At 43.8% G+C, this 18224-nt stretch overlaps 1 protein-coding gene across 16 annotated transcripts in view; it reads left to right on the top strand.

The window, feature by feature from the left end:
- Positions 1-18224, top strand: part of FNBP1 (formin binding protein 1) — a 150144-nt gene that overhangs the window by 104577 nt on the left and 27343 nt on the right. For 8 of the 16 annotated variants that reach the window (XM_034793257.1, XM_034793261.1, XM_034793259.1 and 5 more), the window contains exons 7-10: positions 603-731; positions 2210-2356; positions 11883-12080; positions 13570-13752. In XM_034793257.1, the coding sequence (XP_034649148.1) occupies positions 603-731; positions 2210-2356; positions 11883-12080; positions 13570-13752 (657 nt within the window). The remainder of the gene's footprint in view (positions 1-602; positions 732-2209; positions 2357-11882; positions 12081-13569; positions 13753-18224) is intronic. The other 8 variants (XM_034793264.1, XM_034793268.1, XM_034793265.1 and 5 more) reach the window with 2 other exon arrangements.

The following is an 18224-nucleotide window of genomic DNA, read 5'->3' as shown; positions in this document are numbered from 1 at the left end:
AATTGGAGGAAAGAAATTGAGCAGTAACATTACAGCTATGGTGCAAGATTTCTTCCTCAGATAATAATGAAAATGAGTGGAGACGTCAGAACCGAAGGCATATTTAGGCCATAATAACCATTATCTCCTTAGTCAAACTAAGAACACAGTTCTAAAGAGTCCGGTCTTGCAAGCTCTCCAAGTGCCTACCTCCCATGATTTCAAAGAGATCTCGAAGCACAGAAGGTTCACGGGATTGGGCCCAACTATTCACAGTATTTAGAAAAGGCCAGGTCCTGCAAAGTGCAGAGTAGGTTCCTGGATGTCAAAAGTGAGAACATGAAAAGGAAAAATAAGGACTATGAATTTTGGCCGTGTAAATTTGGAACAAATACTTGGAGCAGGTAAGATTTAATGAAGGAGGAGAATGAACAAAGAGAGACAGTAAAAATGGAAAGTCTGCAAAGATCCATCTGCTAATGTTTCCCGCAAAGTTTAGTGTGTGCTGAATAGTGGTAAATGCAGTAGGAATAAAATTGGAGTGGCTAAAACATACGGTCCTACTCTGGTGCAACTTACCTTTAAATAGTGTAAAATATAATGTTCTTTTGGCTTTTCCTCAGGCAAGACAGCAAGCACAAATACGACATCAAATGGCAGATGACAGCAAAGCAGAATACTCATCCATTCTTCAGAAATTTAACCACGAGCAACGCGAACATTATCACACACAGATACCAAACATCTTCCAGGTGAGATCTCATAGTACTGACTTACAGCAGCCTGTGTTCTCGGTGTGGCTACATCGACTAGATACATTGCAATGTATTGGTAAGCCAGCTTAATTCTGTGATGACAGTTCTTCGCTCTGCAGAAACCGCAGCACCACATTAGAAGACACTGGACATGATGCAACAACCCAAGTTCTCTAAAAGAAGAAGTTGCTCTCTTTGGTGGAATTCCTATGAATCCAAAGAGATGTTATGGAGTTCAGTCTACTAAACTCCCTCTGACCTCTGGGCTAGCTACCAGACTGATTGATAATGTGGGAGGTGGGAGTCTGTTAGTTGGTATGGCAGGAAGGGGTATGCCTAATGACATTACTCATAGTCTCGTTTTATTACACTCTACGTCCATGCATCTGGGGAATGAGAGCATTGCTTGCATTGTTGGGGCAGGAATCAACTAAGAGAAATGTCATCTATAAAACCTTATGCTCCTTTGTGACCTATTTTCAAACCTAGATTTCAAAGATGTTTAGATTTATACTACGTTAATGTTGGGCAATAGCTTAATGGAAGTCAAGGGGGCAAATGCTTACAGTTTGATTATGTTTACTAAAAATGTCAGATGATGATCAAAAAAGACATTGCAGAGAGAAAGTTAAAACTGCTGTGCTCTTTATTCATAGTCATTCAAGCCAATGTCTAGGATAAATTATTCCAATGTATTTTGTGTTGTTAAAAAAAAAAAAAAAAAAAAAAGCAACATCCCCAGGCCATGTATACACTTCTTACAAGGCCTTTAGAGACCATAAAATTTTGGATCTGGTAAGCACACTGAATTGAACTTACATCCTTGGCTAAGCATAGTTTGGGTGCCTGTGCAATACCAGTGCTCCAGAAAATTCCCTTGCTTTGCTTTAAGTGTTAAAATAGTGTTCAGAGAGCTTGTTTTACTTTTAAAAGAATAATATCAGAGTGTTCTTTCCTGTAATTGTTTCATTTTTCTGTTGATCATGGTTGGGTCACAGTTTAACAGGAAAAAAATGCATATGAGGGGGTGGTTCTCAGCAGTCAGTGTCCTATCAGGTCTTATGTTTCAACATGAAACATGCACCTTTGACACCTGGACACATACTGTGCCTCCTATTATGATCCATCATAACAGGAATATGCAACATCTGGTTTTCCTGTGTCCTAAACCAGAGGTCAATGGAACAGATACTGGAGATCCTTGGCACTCTCTGTAGTGATCAGTAGGGCGCCTATGTTGAGATGCCATGATGTAAATGGTATAAAGTAATATGAAGATTACTCTGAGGCCATCCTTTGATCTCCGATATCACTAAACCATACATTACATGAGAATAACCATCTTAATTTGCCTGGGTTTAAAGTCTTATTTAAACAATTATTATAACAGGAGCTGTTTTGTTGCAGAAATTAAAATTAATTGAAACTGTGAAATAACTTTTGATGTTTGATCAAAGTGAAATGTAATGTTTCAGAAAATACAAGAGATGGAGGAAAGAAGGATAGTGAGGTTAGGCGAATGCATGAAAACCTATGCAGAAGTGGACCGCCAGGTGATCCCCATAATAGGGAAGTGTCTGGATGGAATAACAAAAGCAGCAGAATCAATTGATCAGAAAAAAGTAAGTGTTGAATGTTGTATCTTCTTCTTTCTCCTGTGTTCTTCATTATTTATTAGTTGTATAGTAAAACCTAGGAGCGCAAGTCAGGAGCTAGAACCCTATTGTACTAGGCACTGTACAGATACAGAACAAAAAGATGGTCCCTGCCCCAAATTGCTTACAACCAGCTACAGTCAGGGCCGGCTCCAGGCACTAGCGTAGCCATTCGGCAGCGGGGCTGTCACTCCCTCTTGGAGCGAAGGACCTGCCGCCGAATTGCCGCCGATCACGATCGCAGTGTTTTTTTTGTTTGTTTGTTTGTTTGTTTTTTTTAGTGCTTGGGGCGGCAAAAATGCTAGAACCGGCCCTGGCTACAGTAACTCCCCACCTAAAGTCCTCTTGCTTAAAGTTGTTTTGATCTTACATCCCTGCTCAATTACAGAACATGTTCCATTTAAAGTTGTGCAATGCTTCACTATAATGTCATTTGGCTGCCTGCTTTGTCCACAGCTGGCAGCCCCCTATCAGCTCCCCCCCCGCCCCCTCCCCCCAGCGCCTCCCGCCTGCCGGCAGACCCTGCGGATGAGCGCCTTCCCCCTCCTCCTCCTGCCCACGGCAATCAGCTGGCTTGCGGCGTTCAGGAGGGAGGGGGGAGGACTCGGTGCGCAGGCTCCCCCTGCCTCCCGAATGCCGCAAACCAGCTGATTGCCACGCAGGAGGCGGGGTAGGGAGGGGGAGTCTGCGCGCCGTGTCCTTGCTCCTCTCTCCCCCCCCCCCTTCCGAATGCCACAAACCAGCTGATTGCCACTCAGGAGGCAGGGGAAGGAGCGAGGACACGGTGTGTGGAGTAAAGGGGGGGGAAGAGGCCGGTTAAGCAGGGGGGGGCTTGGGTGAAGAGGCGGCATGGGGGGCCAAGGGTTGAGCCCCCGGCCCCTGGTGCTTGCAGAGTAGGGGAAACTGCTGCTGCGCAACATGCTTCTCCTAGCCTACAGCACCTTCAGCCTCCTTGCCTGCCTCATTGTCTCCAGTGCTAGTGGGCTGTGCCTGTGTGGGGTAAGACGGGGGCACCTCTCAACTATAGAACTGTACTGTATGGCAAAAAAAAATTTCCCTGGAATCTAACCCCCCCCCCCATTTACATTCATTCTTATGGGGAAATTGGATTTGCTTAACATCGTTTCACTTAGTCGCATTTTTCAGGAACATAACTACAACATTAAGTGAGGGGAGTTACTGTACGCTGTTGAGAAAAAAATTGAAACACAGAACTTGCACCCAAACCCAGTTGGTTCACAGAAAAGGTGTTCCTCTATCACATATTAACTAAGGATAGCTCTAATGCATGTTTTATTTTATGAAAGATAGTTGCTTTGTCTTCTTCTTACAGAAAAATATCTGTTCTTCTCACAGATGTATTTGTTTAGCAAGTTAATCCATAGGGTCGTTTGTCTTTTAAGAAGGAAAAGTTTCTTTACCAAATTTACTCCATTAACATGCATTCTATACAGAAATGTTTTGTTCGGATGTATTGAGATAAGATAATGTGTTCGAAAGATGTGACTGTTAGGGCTTGTATACACTACACAGTATTGTCAACAAAAGTCAGCTTTCGTCAGCAAAATAGTGGAGGTGTACACATTGAAATGCTCTTCTCACTGATGTAACTCCCCTATTTCACTGACAAAATAAAACCACCTCGAAAAGAGGCATAGAGCTTTTTGCAACATAATTAGAGTGACGCAGCATCAGTGTAGATAGCACTTGCGTATGTCATCCTAATTGGCCTCCAAGAAGTGTCCCACAGTGCCCATCATGACTGCACTGGTCAGCAGTTTGAACTCCACTGCCCTGAAGATACACAGGCATGTGCCGCTCTCCCGTTTAAATGCCTGGGAATTTTTGAATTTCCTGTTTGGATGGCATAGACTATTCACACAGCATCTTCCCAGGTGACCATGCTGGCTTTCTGCAGCAGACAGGCTCCCACATGGAGTGCGCCGGAGCTGTTGGATCTGCTGGGTCTATGGGGAGAGGAGGCTGTGCAGTTGCAGCTTCGCTCAAGTCGTAGGAACTTTGATATCTATGGGCAGATTCCTCGTGGCATGCAGGACGAGAGACACAAAAGGGACATGCAGCAGTGTCATGCTAAGATCAAGGAGCTGCGGCAGGCATACCAGAAGGCAAGGGAGGCCAACTGTTGCTCTGGTGCAGCACCAAAGACATGCTGCTTCTACAAGGAGCTGCATCCCATCCTCGGTGGCAACCCCACCACCAAGAGCCCTATGGATACATTGGGCTGGAGGCAGCGATCAGTGGAGTCAACCCTGAGGATGAAGTGGTGGATGAGGAAGTGGAGTTGGAGAAGCATGTGGGACATGCAACAGAGTCGTCCAGTGGCATGTCAAGCCAGGATCTATTTTTGACTCTGGAGGGGTCTAGCCAGACCCAGCACTCTGGTTCACATGAAGCAGGAGAGGCAAGCTTTGGTAAGCATGCGTTTTGCTTTGATACTGCACAGTGATAGGAGATTGAGGTCTCATTTACTTTGTTATATGGTAGAGAAGGAATAAGAGATAGAAATTAACAACAAAGCCTATGCAACTATGTGGAAAAGTTTGTTTATGTACACTGGGATGTCTTGGGAATCCTCCATAGGAAACTTTTGTGTAGGTACTCTGCAATCCTCTGCCAAAGGTTCTTTGGCAAAGCTGTCTTGTCTCTCCCCCCGCTCCATGCCAGCCGGCGATTATTTCTGCAGGGACCAAAGTGGCATACAGGTGAGCAGCATGTGGACCCAGTCTGAAACTGCACGCATGCAGGAGATGCACCCTTGCATTCTGGGTTACCCTCAGAAGTGAGATATCTGGTTCGATTACCCAAACCTGTGGAAAAAGGTGCCAATATTCAGAATACTCTCCCTAGGCGCATGTAGAGACCCTCTTCGTAAACCATCCAGTTAATGAAAAACTCAGGCTGGATAGCCTGAAAAGGAGATGATAATAGATAAACAAGAGTGGACGATAAAGCTACTGGAGGGCCAGACAAAGAGGCTCAAGTCCCTCATAGTGCTGCAGTCTGAGCACATCCGTGCATGACTCCCTCTGCAGCTAATACAGAACGCCATTTCATGCCCTTCCCAAACTCCCCCAACACGTTCCTTGCATGTTCCTGTTCCGTCGCAGTACCCCTTGCACTCCACCCCGAGAGCCTGGTTTCATGAAGAAAGCTGGAGTTACACACAACTGGAGAGTCTTAACCGAGAGACACTTCCTCATTGCCATGTCTCCAGTTTGCCAAAAACAAACAAACAAAAGTTTTATCCTTTAATTAAAGTGTAGTCTTTGAAACAAAATGAGTCTTTATTTGTGTCATGCACATGGTAGTTGCTGCTAAAATTCAGATACAGTGGCTATAGGCAGGAACATTTGCTCACTAGAATTAAAGGTCAGGAAGCAAGCATTACAGGGGTCATTCAAGGTGGCAAGTAAACATTGTCTGTCTGAATGCATCACATAAAGACACATTACTGGGCCTTATTGTCAAAATGCTCCTTCAAAGCCTCCCTGATTCGAAATAGCCCCCCATTGAGCCCCTCTAATTGCCCTGGTATCTGACTGCTCAAAATCAGCAGCCAGCCAATCCACCCCAGCACTCCACCCCTAGGTAAACTTTTCCCCCTTCGTTTATAACAAAGCAAATGTTATGCAGAGCACAGCAGGCTGCTATGATCATTGGAATATTTTCCTCATTGAGGTCTAACCTGTCAAAAAGGCAGCGCCAGCAACCTTTTAATCTGCCAAAGGCATGTTCAGTGTTCATTTGCCACCTGCTGAGCCTGTTGTTGAAGTACTCCTTGCTACTGTCTAGGTTCCAAGTGTAAGGCTTCATGAGCCATGGGAGCAAGGGGTTGGCAGAGTGGGCATTGCACATCCCCCATTGGAATCTTCCTGTCTGGAAAGAAAGTCCCAGTATGCAGCTTTCTATACAGTCCAGTGTTCCTAAAGATGCGTGCATCATGAACTTTCCCTGACCAACCCACATTGGTGTCAGTTTGATCTGGGACCAAAATTGGGATATGCCATATCACCCCACTGCCATTAGGGAATCCCTTTGCTGCAAAGCCATAAATTATTTCCTGCACATTACCCAGAGTCATAGTCCGTTGTGGCAGGGGGCAATTAATGGCTCTGCACACTTGCATCACCGCAACCCCTACGGTGAACTTTCCAACTCCAACCTGATTCGTGACTGATCGGTAGCAGTCTGGATTTGCCAGCGTCCACACAGCAATTGCCACTTGCTTTTCCACTGTGAGGGCAACTCTTATTCTGGTATCCTTGCACCGCAGGGCAGGGGCGAGCTCCGCACACAGTTCCAGGAAGGTGGCGTTGCGCATCTGAAAGTTCTGCAGCCACTGCTCGTCATCCCATACATACATCATGATGCTATACCATCACTCAGTGCTTGTTTCCCAAGCCCAGTACCAATGGTCCACCTTGTGCAGCTGCTTCGTGAATGCCAACTGTAATCTTGAATTGTTTCTTTCCATTGCACACAGCAGGGCAGGCACCACAGATTCACTTTTCTTCCCTGTTCATGAAATACTGCAGGACCAGCTGCATTGTGTTCATAATGCTCATCACCAGACTAGTCAGCAGTTCAGGATCCATGCTTTCAGGCAGAGATGGCAGGTGCACAGTTTACAGGGGCTAGTCAAAAACAGTGCGAAATGAAGTCAGAAGCCCATGGAATGATGGGACGGAAATAACTGCATCATGAGATGGTGAGCATTCCCCCATGATGCACTGCAAACCGTTCCCAGATCTCCCAGTGGCAGAGGGTGGCTGGTTACACAGTGGGATAGCTACCCATGTTGCAATGATCTCTCTGTCGATGCCAGAGCACCAACTATGGATGCGCTTCGCTGACACAAGGAGTGTTCTGTGGATGTGGATGTAATTAAAGCAGCATATGATCGTCAACTTAACTCTGTAGTGTAGACAAGGCCTTAGTAAATAGGTTTCAGCATCAATTAGAAAATGAAGGGTATTATCACAGATAATTAGTGGTCAATTCTTATGTGGCAGAAATGTTTGTTCTAGCTTTTCAACAGAACCACAAATCAAACTGAACGTTGCAGAAATTCGTTTATTTTAATTATTCTCATAATTATGGAAATGCTAAATTCTGAGTGTGGAGCTGGACAGCCTACCTGGATCTGGGCTGGATTCAGCTTTGAAAATGAGCCAATTTTCAGGCAAGGCTGAATGCACTGAGAACTGTTGATAGCATGTGGTTAAAGGAACACAAGCCAAGACTCAAAACCTGCCCTGGCAGGAAAAGAGCAACCCTGCTTTGGGTAAGTGAGCTTTCATATGTAACCAGTGCAGAGATTAGACAGGAGTTCTTAGATGCAAGAAACTTTGGCATTTTGTTCATTGCAAGCACTAGTACAGTACTCAAAAATCATGAGCTTGTTATATATAATGTGGGGTTCTTTTCATTTAGCTTTCGGGGTTTGAGCCTCTTGGGTGCACCTGAGCCATGTTTTCTAGCTTTCTACATAACCCTGGTGGCTAGAAATTTGGCCGTTGTTTTTTTTAAATTAAAGCTGGGATTCTCATGTAATAACATGACTCCAGGAATTGGGGCTTTAAGTAAAATACCAGATATTGTAGACACATGGAAAAAAATCACAGGAGTGGGCAACATTGCCTTTTGTGCTAAAGTATCTCAAATTAACTCTGAAATACATGTGGGGACTTCTCCTTGTGAGACTTCTGGAAAACCATTTTTGTTCCACTTCATTATTCTGTGTTAAGAACTGACAGGATATATTGGATATATTTAATATTCATTACACATTAGCTGGAAAGAAAACTGAAAGACTCTCTTGTCCACCTCCAAAGCTGCCAGTTTTTCAGGCTTAATTTATTTAGTGATTGCACTTGTTGAAAAGTAGTATACTTGCTAAGAATCATATTCTCCCTTCTCCTCAGCATGCGGAACTCCAACTAAAGTCACTGGGGAGTTGCATGGATTTATCTGGGACTAGAATTTGTCTCTGTATTTCTAATATACTTACTAGGAGCATGCTACTTTTTTCCATTCCCTTTCATAGTAACTCTAGTAAGGCAGATGTCATTATTTCAAGGCTAAACCACAGTGACTGTTAAGTGAACCTGTGTGGAATTTGCCTCTGCAGGCTCTATCAGTAGATAGGATTAATTTGTTATGGACTTCTGAGTTCCTGTTATGACATTCTCGCTGTCTGATACACAGAATGAGATGGTTATTTTTAGCTCCATTGTAGTGGTAGGATGTTTTGACAATGTGGAAGGAATATTATATAATTAAAGGAGAAGAATCGAAAGGTTCAGAAGGACGGAATAAAGCACAAGTATATAATGTAATCTGATTATATCCCCCCCCCCAGCTCTTGCTTTCATGCTTACAATTAAACATCTTTAGAATTAGTCAAGTTTTAATGTCAAGCTAAGGTGAAACTAAAGTGCTTCAGTACCTCCTTTAAGGTTTATGGGGGTGATTTACACAGCACCTAATAGATTTACGAGCACATATCTCATTAGCTTTCAATGGGATCCTTCCTCCTCAACCCCTTAGGTGATGTTGAAAATCTTGTATCTTGTCTTTGCTTAATTCAGGTCGGACATGTGCATATCATCCTAGGCTTCTTCCATATGCTCAATCGAATACAAACAAAAGCCACAAAATGTGGTCAAAGCACCACCCTTCTCTTTGAAGTGCAGTGACATGGCAGTATTCCTACTATCCATTAGCTAATGAGCCCTCTAGGGACTATGGCGCAATATCTCTGATGACCTGAGAGAGAGAGAAAATATCCATATGGTATGAAATGAAGAGCTTCCTCCCTAGAAAAGCCAATAGATTATATGTATATTAAGGAAGGATGATAGAATTTAAAGAAGAATAATTTTCTTCTTTCTGTGCTTACAGATTTGAAACATATGTTCAGTGGGGTGAGGCTCATGATGGGACACTTTTAAAAACTATGGTGAATGGACTCGGCCAAAGTTTGTTTGCATTGCACCAGGGATTAATATTTTGAACATGCTAGATTTTGTTTAAGTGAGGTAGGGGTAGATTTACAGAACATCTCGGCTTCCATTTAGGCACCAGAATAAGTGGTCAGCAGATGTCCAGCACAGGATGTGGAGCACTCTTGCACATCTGGCCAGATTTGTAAGTGCTGAGAGAATTTTGAAAATCTGGCCCCATGTGCTTTATGAAAAGTAGGCTCCTTTAAAAATCACAGCCTGTGTGTTTGAAAAACCCACCTGATTAAAATGCATTTATGTAATTGCTGTGAATCGCACATTAGCAATTAGAAGATTTGCATCTGAAAATTTGCTACGTTTGTAGATCTAATGCACAAGAATGTTATGTATCATTACTGTTTTGGTTGGTTAGTTATCTGATAATAGGTAAAATAATTGCATGCAATATGTGGCCATTTTGTGAATGAGGTAATTGTCTATATCAGGGTTTCTCAAACTTCATTGCACCGTGACCCCCTTCTGACAACAAAAATTACTAAACAACCCCAGAAGGGGGAACGAAAGCCTGAGCCCGCCCAAGTCCCACCACCCCAAGTGGGGGAGGAGGAGCAAAGCCCGAGCCCCACCGCCTTTGTGGGGGCGGGGCAAAGCCAAAGCCCCAGGGCTTCAGCCCAAGGCAGGGGGCCTTTAACCTGAGCCCTAACACCCACTGCTGAAGCCCTTGGGTGTCAGCTTCGGCTCTGGGTGATGGGACACAGGCTTCAACTTCAGCCCCAGGCCCTAGCAAGTCTAAGCCAGCCCTGACAGCCCCATTAAAATGGGGTTGTGACCCACTTTTGGATTCTGACCCACAGTTTGAGAACCTCTGGTCTACAGAAATTCAATATGGACAGAAGGGCACACTGCTTTTCACAACAGCAGAAGACTAATTAGCATTTAAGTTGGTTCTCCTTAAGACAGCAGCATTTATCAGAGCTTCTGATATCTGGCTTGCAATTGCAAGCATAGCAATTCTATAATGGAAGGTCTGTATTGCACAAGATTTTTTGTGGATGCCCATTAGTGAACTTGAGTACATGCAAAAGGTGTTATGAGTCACCTAATGCAAGCTGCCCATTCAAGCACTGGTATTTTAATTTTTTTCAAGGGAAATAAACAGGAATACTAATGAGCATTTACGTAGTACTTTTGATCTGTGGACTTCAAAACACTTTATAAAGGTGATTAAGAATCATTTTACAACTGGGAAACTGAGGCATGGGAAAGTGAAATGACTTGCCCAAGATCATATAGCAGCTCAGTGAGAGATCTGAGAAAAGAACTCAGATCTCTTGACTCCCATTTCAATGTCTTCTTCAGTGAACTATGTTGCCTGTTTGATTTCTGATTGCATTTGGTGTTAGTGCTACATACTTCTTGTTTCTTTAGATCAGGGGTGGGCAAACTTTTTGGCCTGAGGGCCGCATCGGCTTTTGGAAATTGTATGGAAGGCCGGTTAGGGGAGGGGTGTGTGGCCCGGCCCCCACCCCCTATCCACACCCCAACTTCTGGCTGCCTGACGGCCCCCCCAGACTCCTGGCCCATCCAAACCCCCCCGTTCCCTGACGGCCCCCCTGTGACACCTGCTCCCTGACCCCCTCTCCCCCGGAACCCCTGCCCCTGACTGCCCTGCGCCACCCCATCCAACCCCTCCTCTCCTTCCTGACTGCCCCCCAGGACTCCTGCCCCATCCAACCACCCCTTCTCCCTGACTGCCCCCAGAACCTCTGCCTCTGACTGCCCCACGCCACCCCATCCACACCCCCCCTTCTTGACTGCTCCCCCACCCAGGGCACTTGCCCCCATTCAACCCCTGTTCCCCGCCCTCTGATTGTCCCAACTCCTATCCATACCCCCACCCCTGACCACCACCCCAAACTCCCCCGCCCTCTATCCAACCCTCCCTGCTCCCCGCACCCTGCCCCCTTACTGCACTGCTTGGAGCACCGGTGGCTGGCGGTGCTGCAGCTGCCCCACCCAGCTGGAGCCAGTCACGCACTGCGCAGCACAGAGCACCAGGTCAGGCTGGGCTCTGCAGCTGTGCAGCCCCGCCGCCCGGAGCATTGCACCAGCGGCAAAGTGAGCTGAGGCTGCGGGGGAGGGGCCGGGGGCGAGCCTCCCGGGCCAGGAGCTCAGGGGCCGGGCAGGAGGGTCCCGCAGGCCGTAGTTTGCCCACCTCTGCTTTAGATGGTACTTAGTCCTTTGACCATTTAAAAATATTGGCGGTTAAAGAAGCAGTTGCTCTCAATGAGACCTTTGCACACTGGACTCCGATTTCACATAGGAATGATGAACTGGGTGCTAACAAACCCCTTGGCAATTAGGGTGGTTTTGTTAAGCTATCACATGCTTCACTGTGACTAGGAGACTTTTTCCTCCACTACTCTTACACTGTTGTTCTGTTTACAGCCATTCTTTTTATTGGTTTGCAACATATGTACAGACAGATTGTATTTGTGGCATTTCAGGATTCACAACTGGTAATAGAAGCCTTTAAATCGGGGTTCGAACCACCAGGAGATATTGACTTTGAAGACTTCACTCAGCCAATGAAACGCACTGTCTCGGAATCCAGCCTTTCAAATTCCAGATGGGATGGAAAATCTGAGCCCAGGCCTGGCAGCAAATCCAAGGGCAAATTGTGGCCATTCATCAAGAAAAATAAGGTACTGACTTGTAGACTTCCTTTCAGTGTCAGTATGTTTGTAGCCTTTAACGGCTTTCTTGTTTAGTAAGCCTGGCAATTTAATTTAAGATTTAAAAAAAACCTGAACTTTAGTTTCAGAAAACTAATAGCTGATGTCCTATTATGGCGTTTTGTTATAGTCTTATTTTGTTGTTTACTTTTAAGATATTTTTATTTCTATATAATTTCTTAAATTGTGTTGCTCTTTGTTTATTTATCTTTTTAGTTGTCTTTGCCATGGTCCATTTGTTTCTAATTTAGATCTGGAATTGTATGCGTTTTACACAGTGCTGTGCATGCCAACTAACTAACTCTGTTACTTTTGGGCAGCTTCACTCCGGTATTCTGATACTTCTAAAACTCTCCTCAGCTTTTTATTTGCGTTATCATTTCAATCTGTACCCTGGGTACATAGGGTGACCAGACAGCAAGTGTGAAAAATCGGGACGGGGTAATAGGAGCCTATATAAGAAAAAGACCCAAAAATCGGGACTGTCCCTATAAAATCGGGACATCTGGTCACCCTATGGGTACAGCAGTTGGGGAACCTGGAAGTGGGGAATGGCTGTAACTCATCTTTTCACAGCACATCTAACTGAGCCTTTAACGCACTATTATCATTTATATCCATTAAACTTTTCTCTCCATTGTCATATTTTACACCATGATGCATGGCAACATTTATCTGGGATTATCGGTCTGAATCAGGATGACTAGACAAATTCTGCTCTCTGTCACACCAGTGCAAAACCAGAAAACTCCATTGATTTAGCCTCATTCCCTGTTGCGCTTCTCCTTCCCTAGCAATTGTAAAGTGAGAGCAGAACATTAACAAATCAGAATGGTACATTCGCTGATGTAAATGATTGCCCGAAATGCAGGGCAAAAGAGAATCAAGCCCTCTGGTTCTTACACTCATGTAACCAACAGCAGAATGTGGCCTAATACCTCTCTCTCGTAAATTGGTAGTGTAATTTTAAAAAGATAAGTGTGGTGTGCATAGAGCAAGGTGACTTGAAAGCAGGAAGAATGAGGCTTGTTGTTTTCCAGATAATAGAAATGCTACTGGGCACTAAGGTACCTTCCTAATTTGCTGGGTGTAAATTCAGGTATTTGAAAGATTTATACATGTGCGTCATTCTGACCGGCCCACAGAACTAGCGCAGAGGAACCTATGGGAATAGAGTTTGCATGCAAGAGCCTGCATGAGCTTTCTGTCGAATTATTCCATGTTGTTTTTTCGTTGCATTACTTACTAAAGCTCCCATTTTTATCGCATTCTTTTAACACAAATCTTGAACACTGTTTTCCCTCCCTCTTTTTTGAACCATGGCTTTAAATATTTAATTATTTGTTTTTAATTGCTTTTCCTGGATTTTGAATATTGTTTTTGATGCTTATTTTCGTTTTGTGTTTTATCTTTTTATTTTGGTTTTTTATTCTATCACTTCTCCATCTCTTATACGTAGCTTATGTCCCTTTTAACATCCCCCCATCAGCCCCCTCCTCCTCCCCCTGCCTCTGCCTCACCCTCTGCTGTTCCCAACGGCCCCCAGTCTCCCAAGCAGCAAAAGGAACCCCTCTCCCATCGCTTCAACGAGTTCATGACCTCCAAACCCAAAATCCACTGCTTCAGGAGCCTAAAGCGCGGGGTAAGTTCTCCTCTGGATACCGCTTGCTGTCTGTCTTTCTTGCACTTTTATTGCACGTTCTGTTATGTAAAATCTTGTTTTGTGAATGAAGCCATTGTGTTTTACCATAACATACAGACAGACCCAAGGAATCCAATGCTATAAAGTCATTTGTAGTCAAAACCCCCACAACGAAACCACAAAAACAGATTCCTGTTTGAAATGACCAGTTCCTTTTGGGCAGAGGGTCACTTTCCTTTTCCAAAAGGTAGGAGACATGTAATATTAAATAACTCTTCACCCAGAGTCAAAATAAGTACCTCACCGAGTAACACTAGGGCACAGAGAAGTTAAGTGAGAGTTTGTCCAAGATCACACAGCCTGTGGAAGAGCTGGGAAAGAACACGCTCCCACTCCGTTGGCCCATGCTGTCTCCCCCAGATACAGGAGCATGAAGAATTGTATCCCAGCATTTCTAGATATGCCTTCCAGATGTTTCCCATTGAGCCTGCAGGATCTGTTGGATTCTAGATTGACTTTCGCTCCCCATGACTGAGAAAGGACGTGTCACAATTTAGAATTCCATGCCGTATGTAAGAACTTTACCTCTACACTCAGGGGGCTACAGGACACATATAAGATCTCTTTTAAATAGCTCTGACAGAATTTGTCAGATGTTGCATCGTGGTGCGGCTGCTTTGCAATGTGCTACCGGTGCAAAGGAGCCCAAAAGCAGCTGCCATCACCATGGGAGTTTCACCCCAGTGGTAGATCAATCCTTCAGTGACACGGCGCTGTTGTTGCAGGTCCTGTGCTCCTGTCCTCCTTGCTTCTAGCAAAGTGGACATGGCCAGGTCTTCCTCCACCCAAGTGATTCCTGCCTCACATATTGGCCTTTTGATGTCATTGGCAGCAGGCATAAATTAGAGGCCCTCTGGCTCTCTCACTTATTCCAGGCAGCCAGCCCAGATTGCGTAAAGCCACTGTTGCACTGCCCTCTCCTGAGTTGCGCTGTGCTCTCCTCACCCGAAGCCAAGAATCTGGGCTAACATATATATGTGCACAGAGATGCTGATGTTTATAGAGCTATATACACACAAGCACCTAGTTAGATACCTGGAGAGAGAGAAACAGATTAGGGCTGTCAAACGATTAAAAAAAATTAATTGTGATTAATCGCACTGTTAAACAATAATATAATACCTTTTAGTTAAATATTTTGGGATGTTTTCTACATTTTCTAATATATTGATTTCAATTACAACACAGAATACAAAGTGCACAGTGCTCATTTTATATTTATTTTTGATTACAAGTATTTGCACTGTAAAAAAAAAAAAAAAAAAAGAAATAGTATTTTTCAATTCACTTCATACAAGTACTGTAGTGCAATCTCTTTATCATGAAAGTTGAACGTACAAATGTAGAATTATGTTAAAAAAAAAAAAAAAACCTCCATTCAAAAATAAATCAATATAAAATTTTAGAGCCTGCAAGTCCACTCAGTCCTACTTCTTGTTCAGCCAATCGCTCAGACAAACAAGTTTGTTTACATTTATGAGAGAGAATGCTGCCTGCTTCTTGTTTACAATGTCACCTGAAAGTGAGGACAGTTCTCATGGCACTGTTGTAGTTGGCATCGCAAGGTATTTACATGCCAGATGCGTTAAAGATTCATATGTCCCTTCATGCTTCAACCACCATTCCAGGGGACATGCGTCCATGCTGATGATGAGTTCTGCTCAATAACAATCCAAGCAGTGCGAACAGACGCATGTTCATTTTCATCATCTGAGTCAAATGCCACCAGCAGAAGGTTAATTTTCTTTTCTGATGGTTTGGGTTTTGTAGTTTCCGCATCAGAGTGTTGCTCTTTTAAGACTTCTAAAAGCATGCTTCACACTTTGTCCCTCTCAGATTTTGGAAGGCACTTCAGATTCTTAAACCTAGGTCGAGTGGTGTAGCTATTTTTCAAAATCTCACATCGGTACCTTCTTTGCGTTTTGTCAAATCTGTTGTGAAAGTGTTTTTAAAATGAACATGTGCTGGGTCATTATCCGAGACGGCTATAACATGAAATATATGCAGAATGCAGGTAAAACGAAGCAGGAAACATGCAGTTCTCCTCCACCCTGCCAAGGAATACGGTCACAAATTTAATTGACGCATTATTTTTTTAATGAGCATCATCAGCATGTAAGCATGTCCTCTGGAATGGTGGCCGAAGCATGAAAGGGCATACGAATGTTTAGCATATCTGGCATGTAAATACCTTGCAACGCTGGCTACAAAAGTGCCATGCGAATGCCTGCTCTCACTTTCAGGTGACATTGTAAATAAGAAGCAGGCAGCATTATCTCCCAACAATGTAAACAAACTTGTTTGTCTTATCGATTGGCAGAACAAAAAGGAGGACTGAGTGGACTTGTAGGCTCAAAAGATTTACACTGTTTTGTTTTTGAGTGCAGTTATGTAACTAAAAGTTTACGGTTCAAAGTAGTACTAAAAAATTAGTTTCCCTATCAAAAAACCACTGGAAATTTGAAAGTTTGTCATAAAATAAGTGCCAAATTACAGAACTTCCCTCACAAGAATATTTCCTATTGACTTCTGAGGGGGAAGCTCATTCTTTCAGTTCTACATTGGAGGCTCTACTTGTAGGGGTATCTCAGACAGCTGGATTCTGATTGGCTTGCTCAGGTTGAGTATCACCTTCCTCCGAGATTAGCTCAAGTGATTTAAATGTAGGGTGACCAGATGTCCTGATTTTATAGGGACAGTCCCGATTTTTGGGGTCTTTTTCCTCATATAGGCTCCTATTATCTCTCCACCCCCTGTCCCAATTTTTCATATTTGCTGTCTGGTCACCCTATTTAAATGGGACTACTCAGAGAGTGAGCAAAGGTATAACAGTCTGGCCTTGTGAAAGGCATCAGTGCAGTTCACTGAACAGCGTTGCCAAAACAGTGTTGGGTATTTCTAGCTTGTAAAAATGTCTTTTTTATTTTGCACCACACAAAAGCCCTGTGGGTGCTTCAGAAATGTTTATTTCCAATGTTCATGTACTTAGATAGTAAATATTTGGCTATCTAAGCAATTATGACTAATCACTTTAAACATTTTGTTCATGAAATGTCATTATACACTAATCATATGACAGTACTAAGAGAGCCTCTATTCAAGCTTTAATGCCCCCTCAGCCAAATTCACAGGCGTATGTTGTATACGGTATAGTTTTTAACTGAGTAGAGTGAAAGCTGAAATTATAAAAGGAAAAAGCTCACCTAGCTTTCTTTAGATTCACTCTAATTACCCACGGACACCTTCATTTAAAAAACAAAACAAAAATATCTTGCTAAAGCCTCGTTAAACCTTTGGATGTGCTTTGCTGTATTTCACTTCCTTTTGTCGTTAGCTACCAAGATGTGTGTGTGTGTAAGCAGATACTTTTCCCTGTCTGATTCAGCGATACCACAAGCCAACGTTCAGAACATTACACGTTCTTCCGTGGGGCAAATTCAGGCCACTTCCTCCATATACAAGTACAGAGCAAAAGAGGCAACTAAGTTGTGTCAGTCTGCTATGGTTGTCTACAAAACTCATAAAGTTCACGTTCCATTGATCTTTGGTGGCCAGAGTTACTAGGTGAAATTCTATGGCTCATAGTTATGCAGGAGGTCAAGACTATCCAATCATAATGGTCTCTTCTGGCCTGAAAAACTATCATATCTATATGAAAGGAGTATGGCTGGCATGTGTTAGTGCAGATATGGTCTAACCCAACCCCTCGCGTTTAGTGCAGGTTGATTGTAGCCCCGGCAAGAATATCTGCATGGGGCCACAGCTGTGTCAGAGTAGATATCTGGATTAATGCTGCTTTTACAGTATTGATATTATAAGGTATGCCTGTCCTGCCCTCCCCCCACATCCCCCGAATCAACAGGACCTGAATTTGGCACATGAGGATGACCAGTGGTGTTACTGAAGGAATTTGGCAGGAGAAGGTTGGGAGAAGGTGCCTATACTGAAGAAAGCTTTTATTGATGCACAGATGAGAAGCTACAGGTGGAAAAGAAATACAGGAACCCTATAGAACAGTGCGATTTAGGGGATATGTGGCACAGCAAGTGTGTTTAGCTGACCAAAATGTTTCATTAGAGCTTGCTGTTGTCTATATACTACCTCTGTTAGCTCAAAGAGTATGCGCATCCTAGCCAAATATCTTGCAATAGAGATTGTCAACATATTATGTAGATTCTTCAGTTAATCTAATCAATAAGGGATTGACTCTAAGAACATAAGAACGGCCCTACTGGGTCAGACCAAAGGTCCATCTAGCCCAGTATCCTGTCTTCTGACAATGGCCAATGCCAGGTGCCCAAGAGGGAATGAACAGATAGGTAATCATCAAGCGATCCATTCCCTGTCACCCATTCCCAGTTTCTGGCAAACAGAGGCTAGGGACACCTTCCCTGCCCATCCCAGCTAATAGC

Source organism: Trachemys scripta, chromosome 17, assembly GCF_013100865.1.
Source record: "Trachemys scripta elegans isolate TJP31775 chromosome 17, CAS_Tse_1.0, whole genome shotgun sequence".
Taxonomy (NCBI): domain Eukaryota; kingdom Metazoa; phylum Chordata; order Testudines; family Emydidae; genus Trachemys; species Trachemys scripta.
Note: the sequence above shows the minus strand (reverse complement) of the source record. Positions and strands in the feature narration are given on the sequence as shown.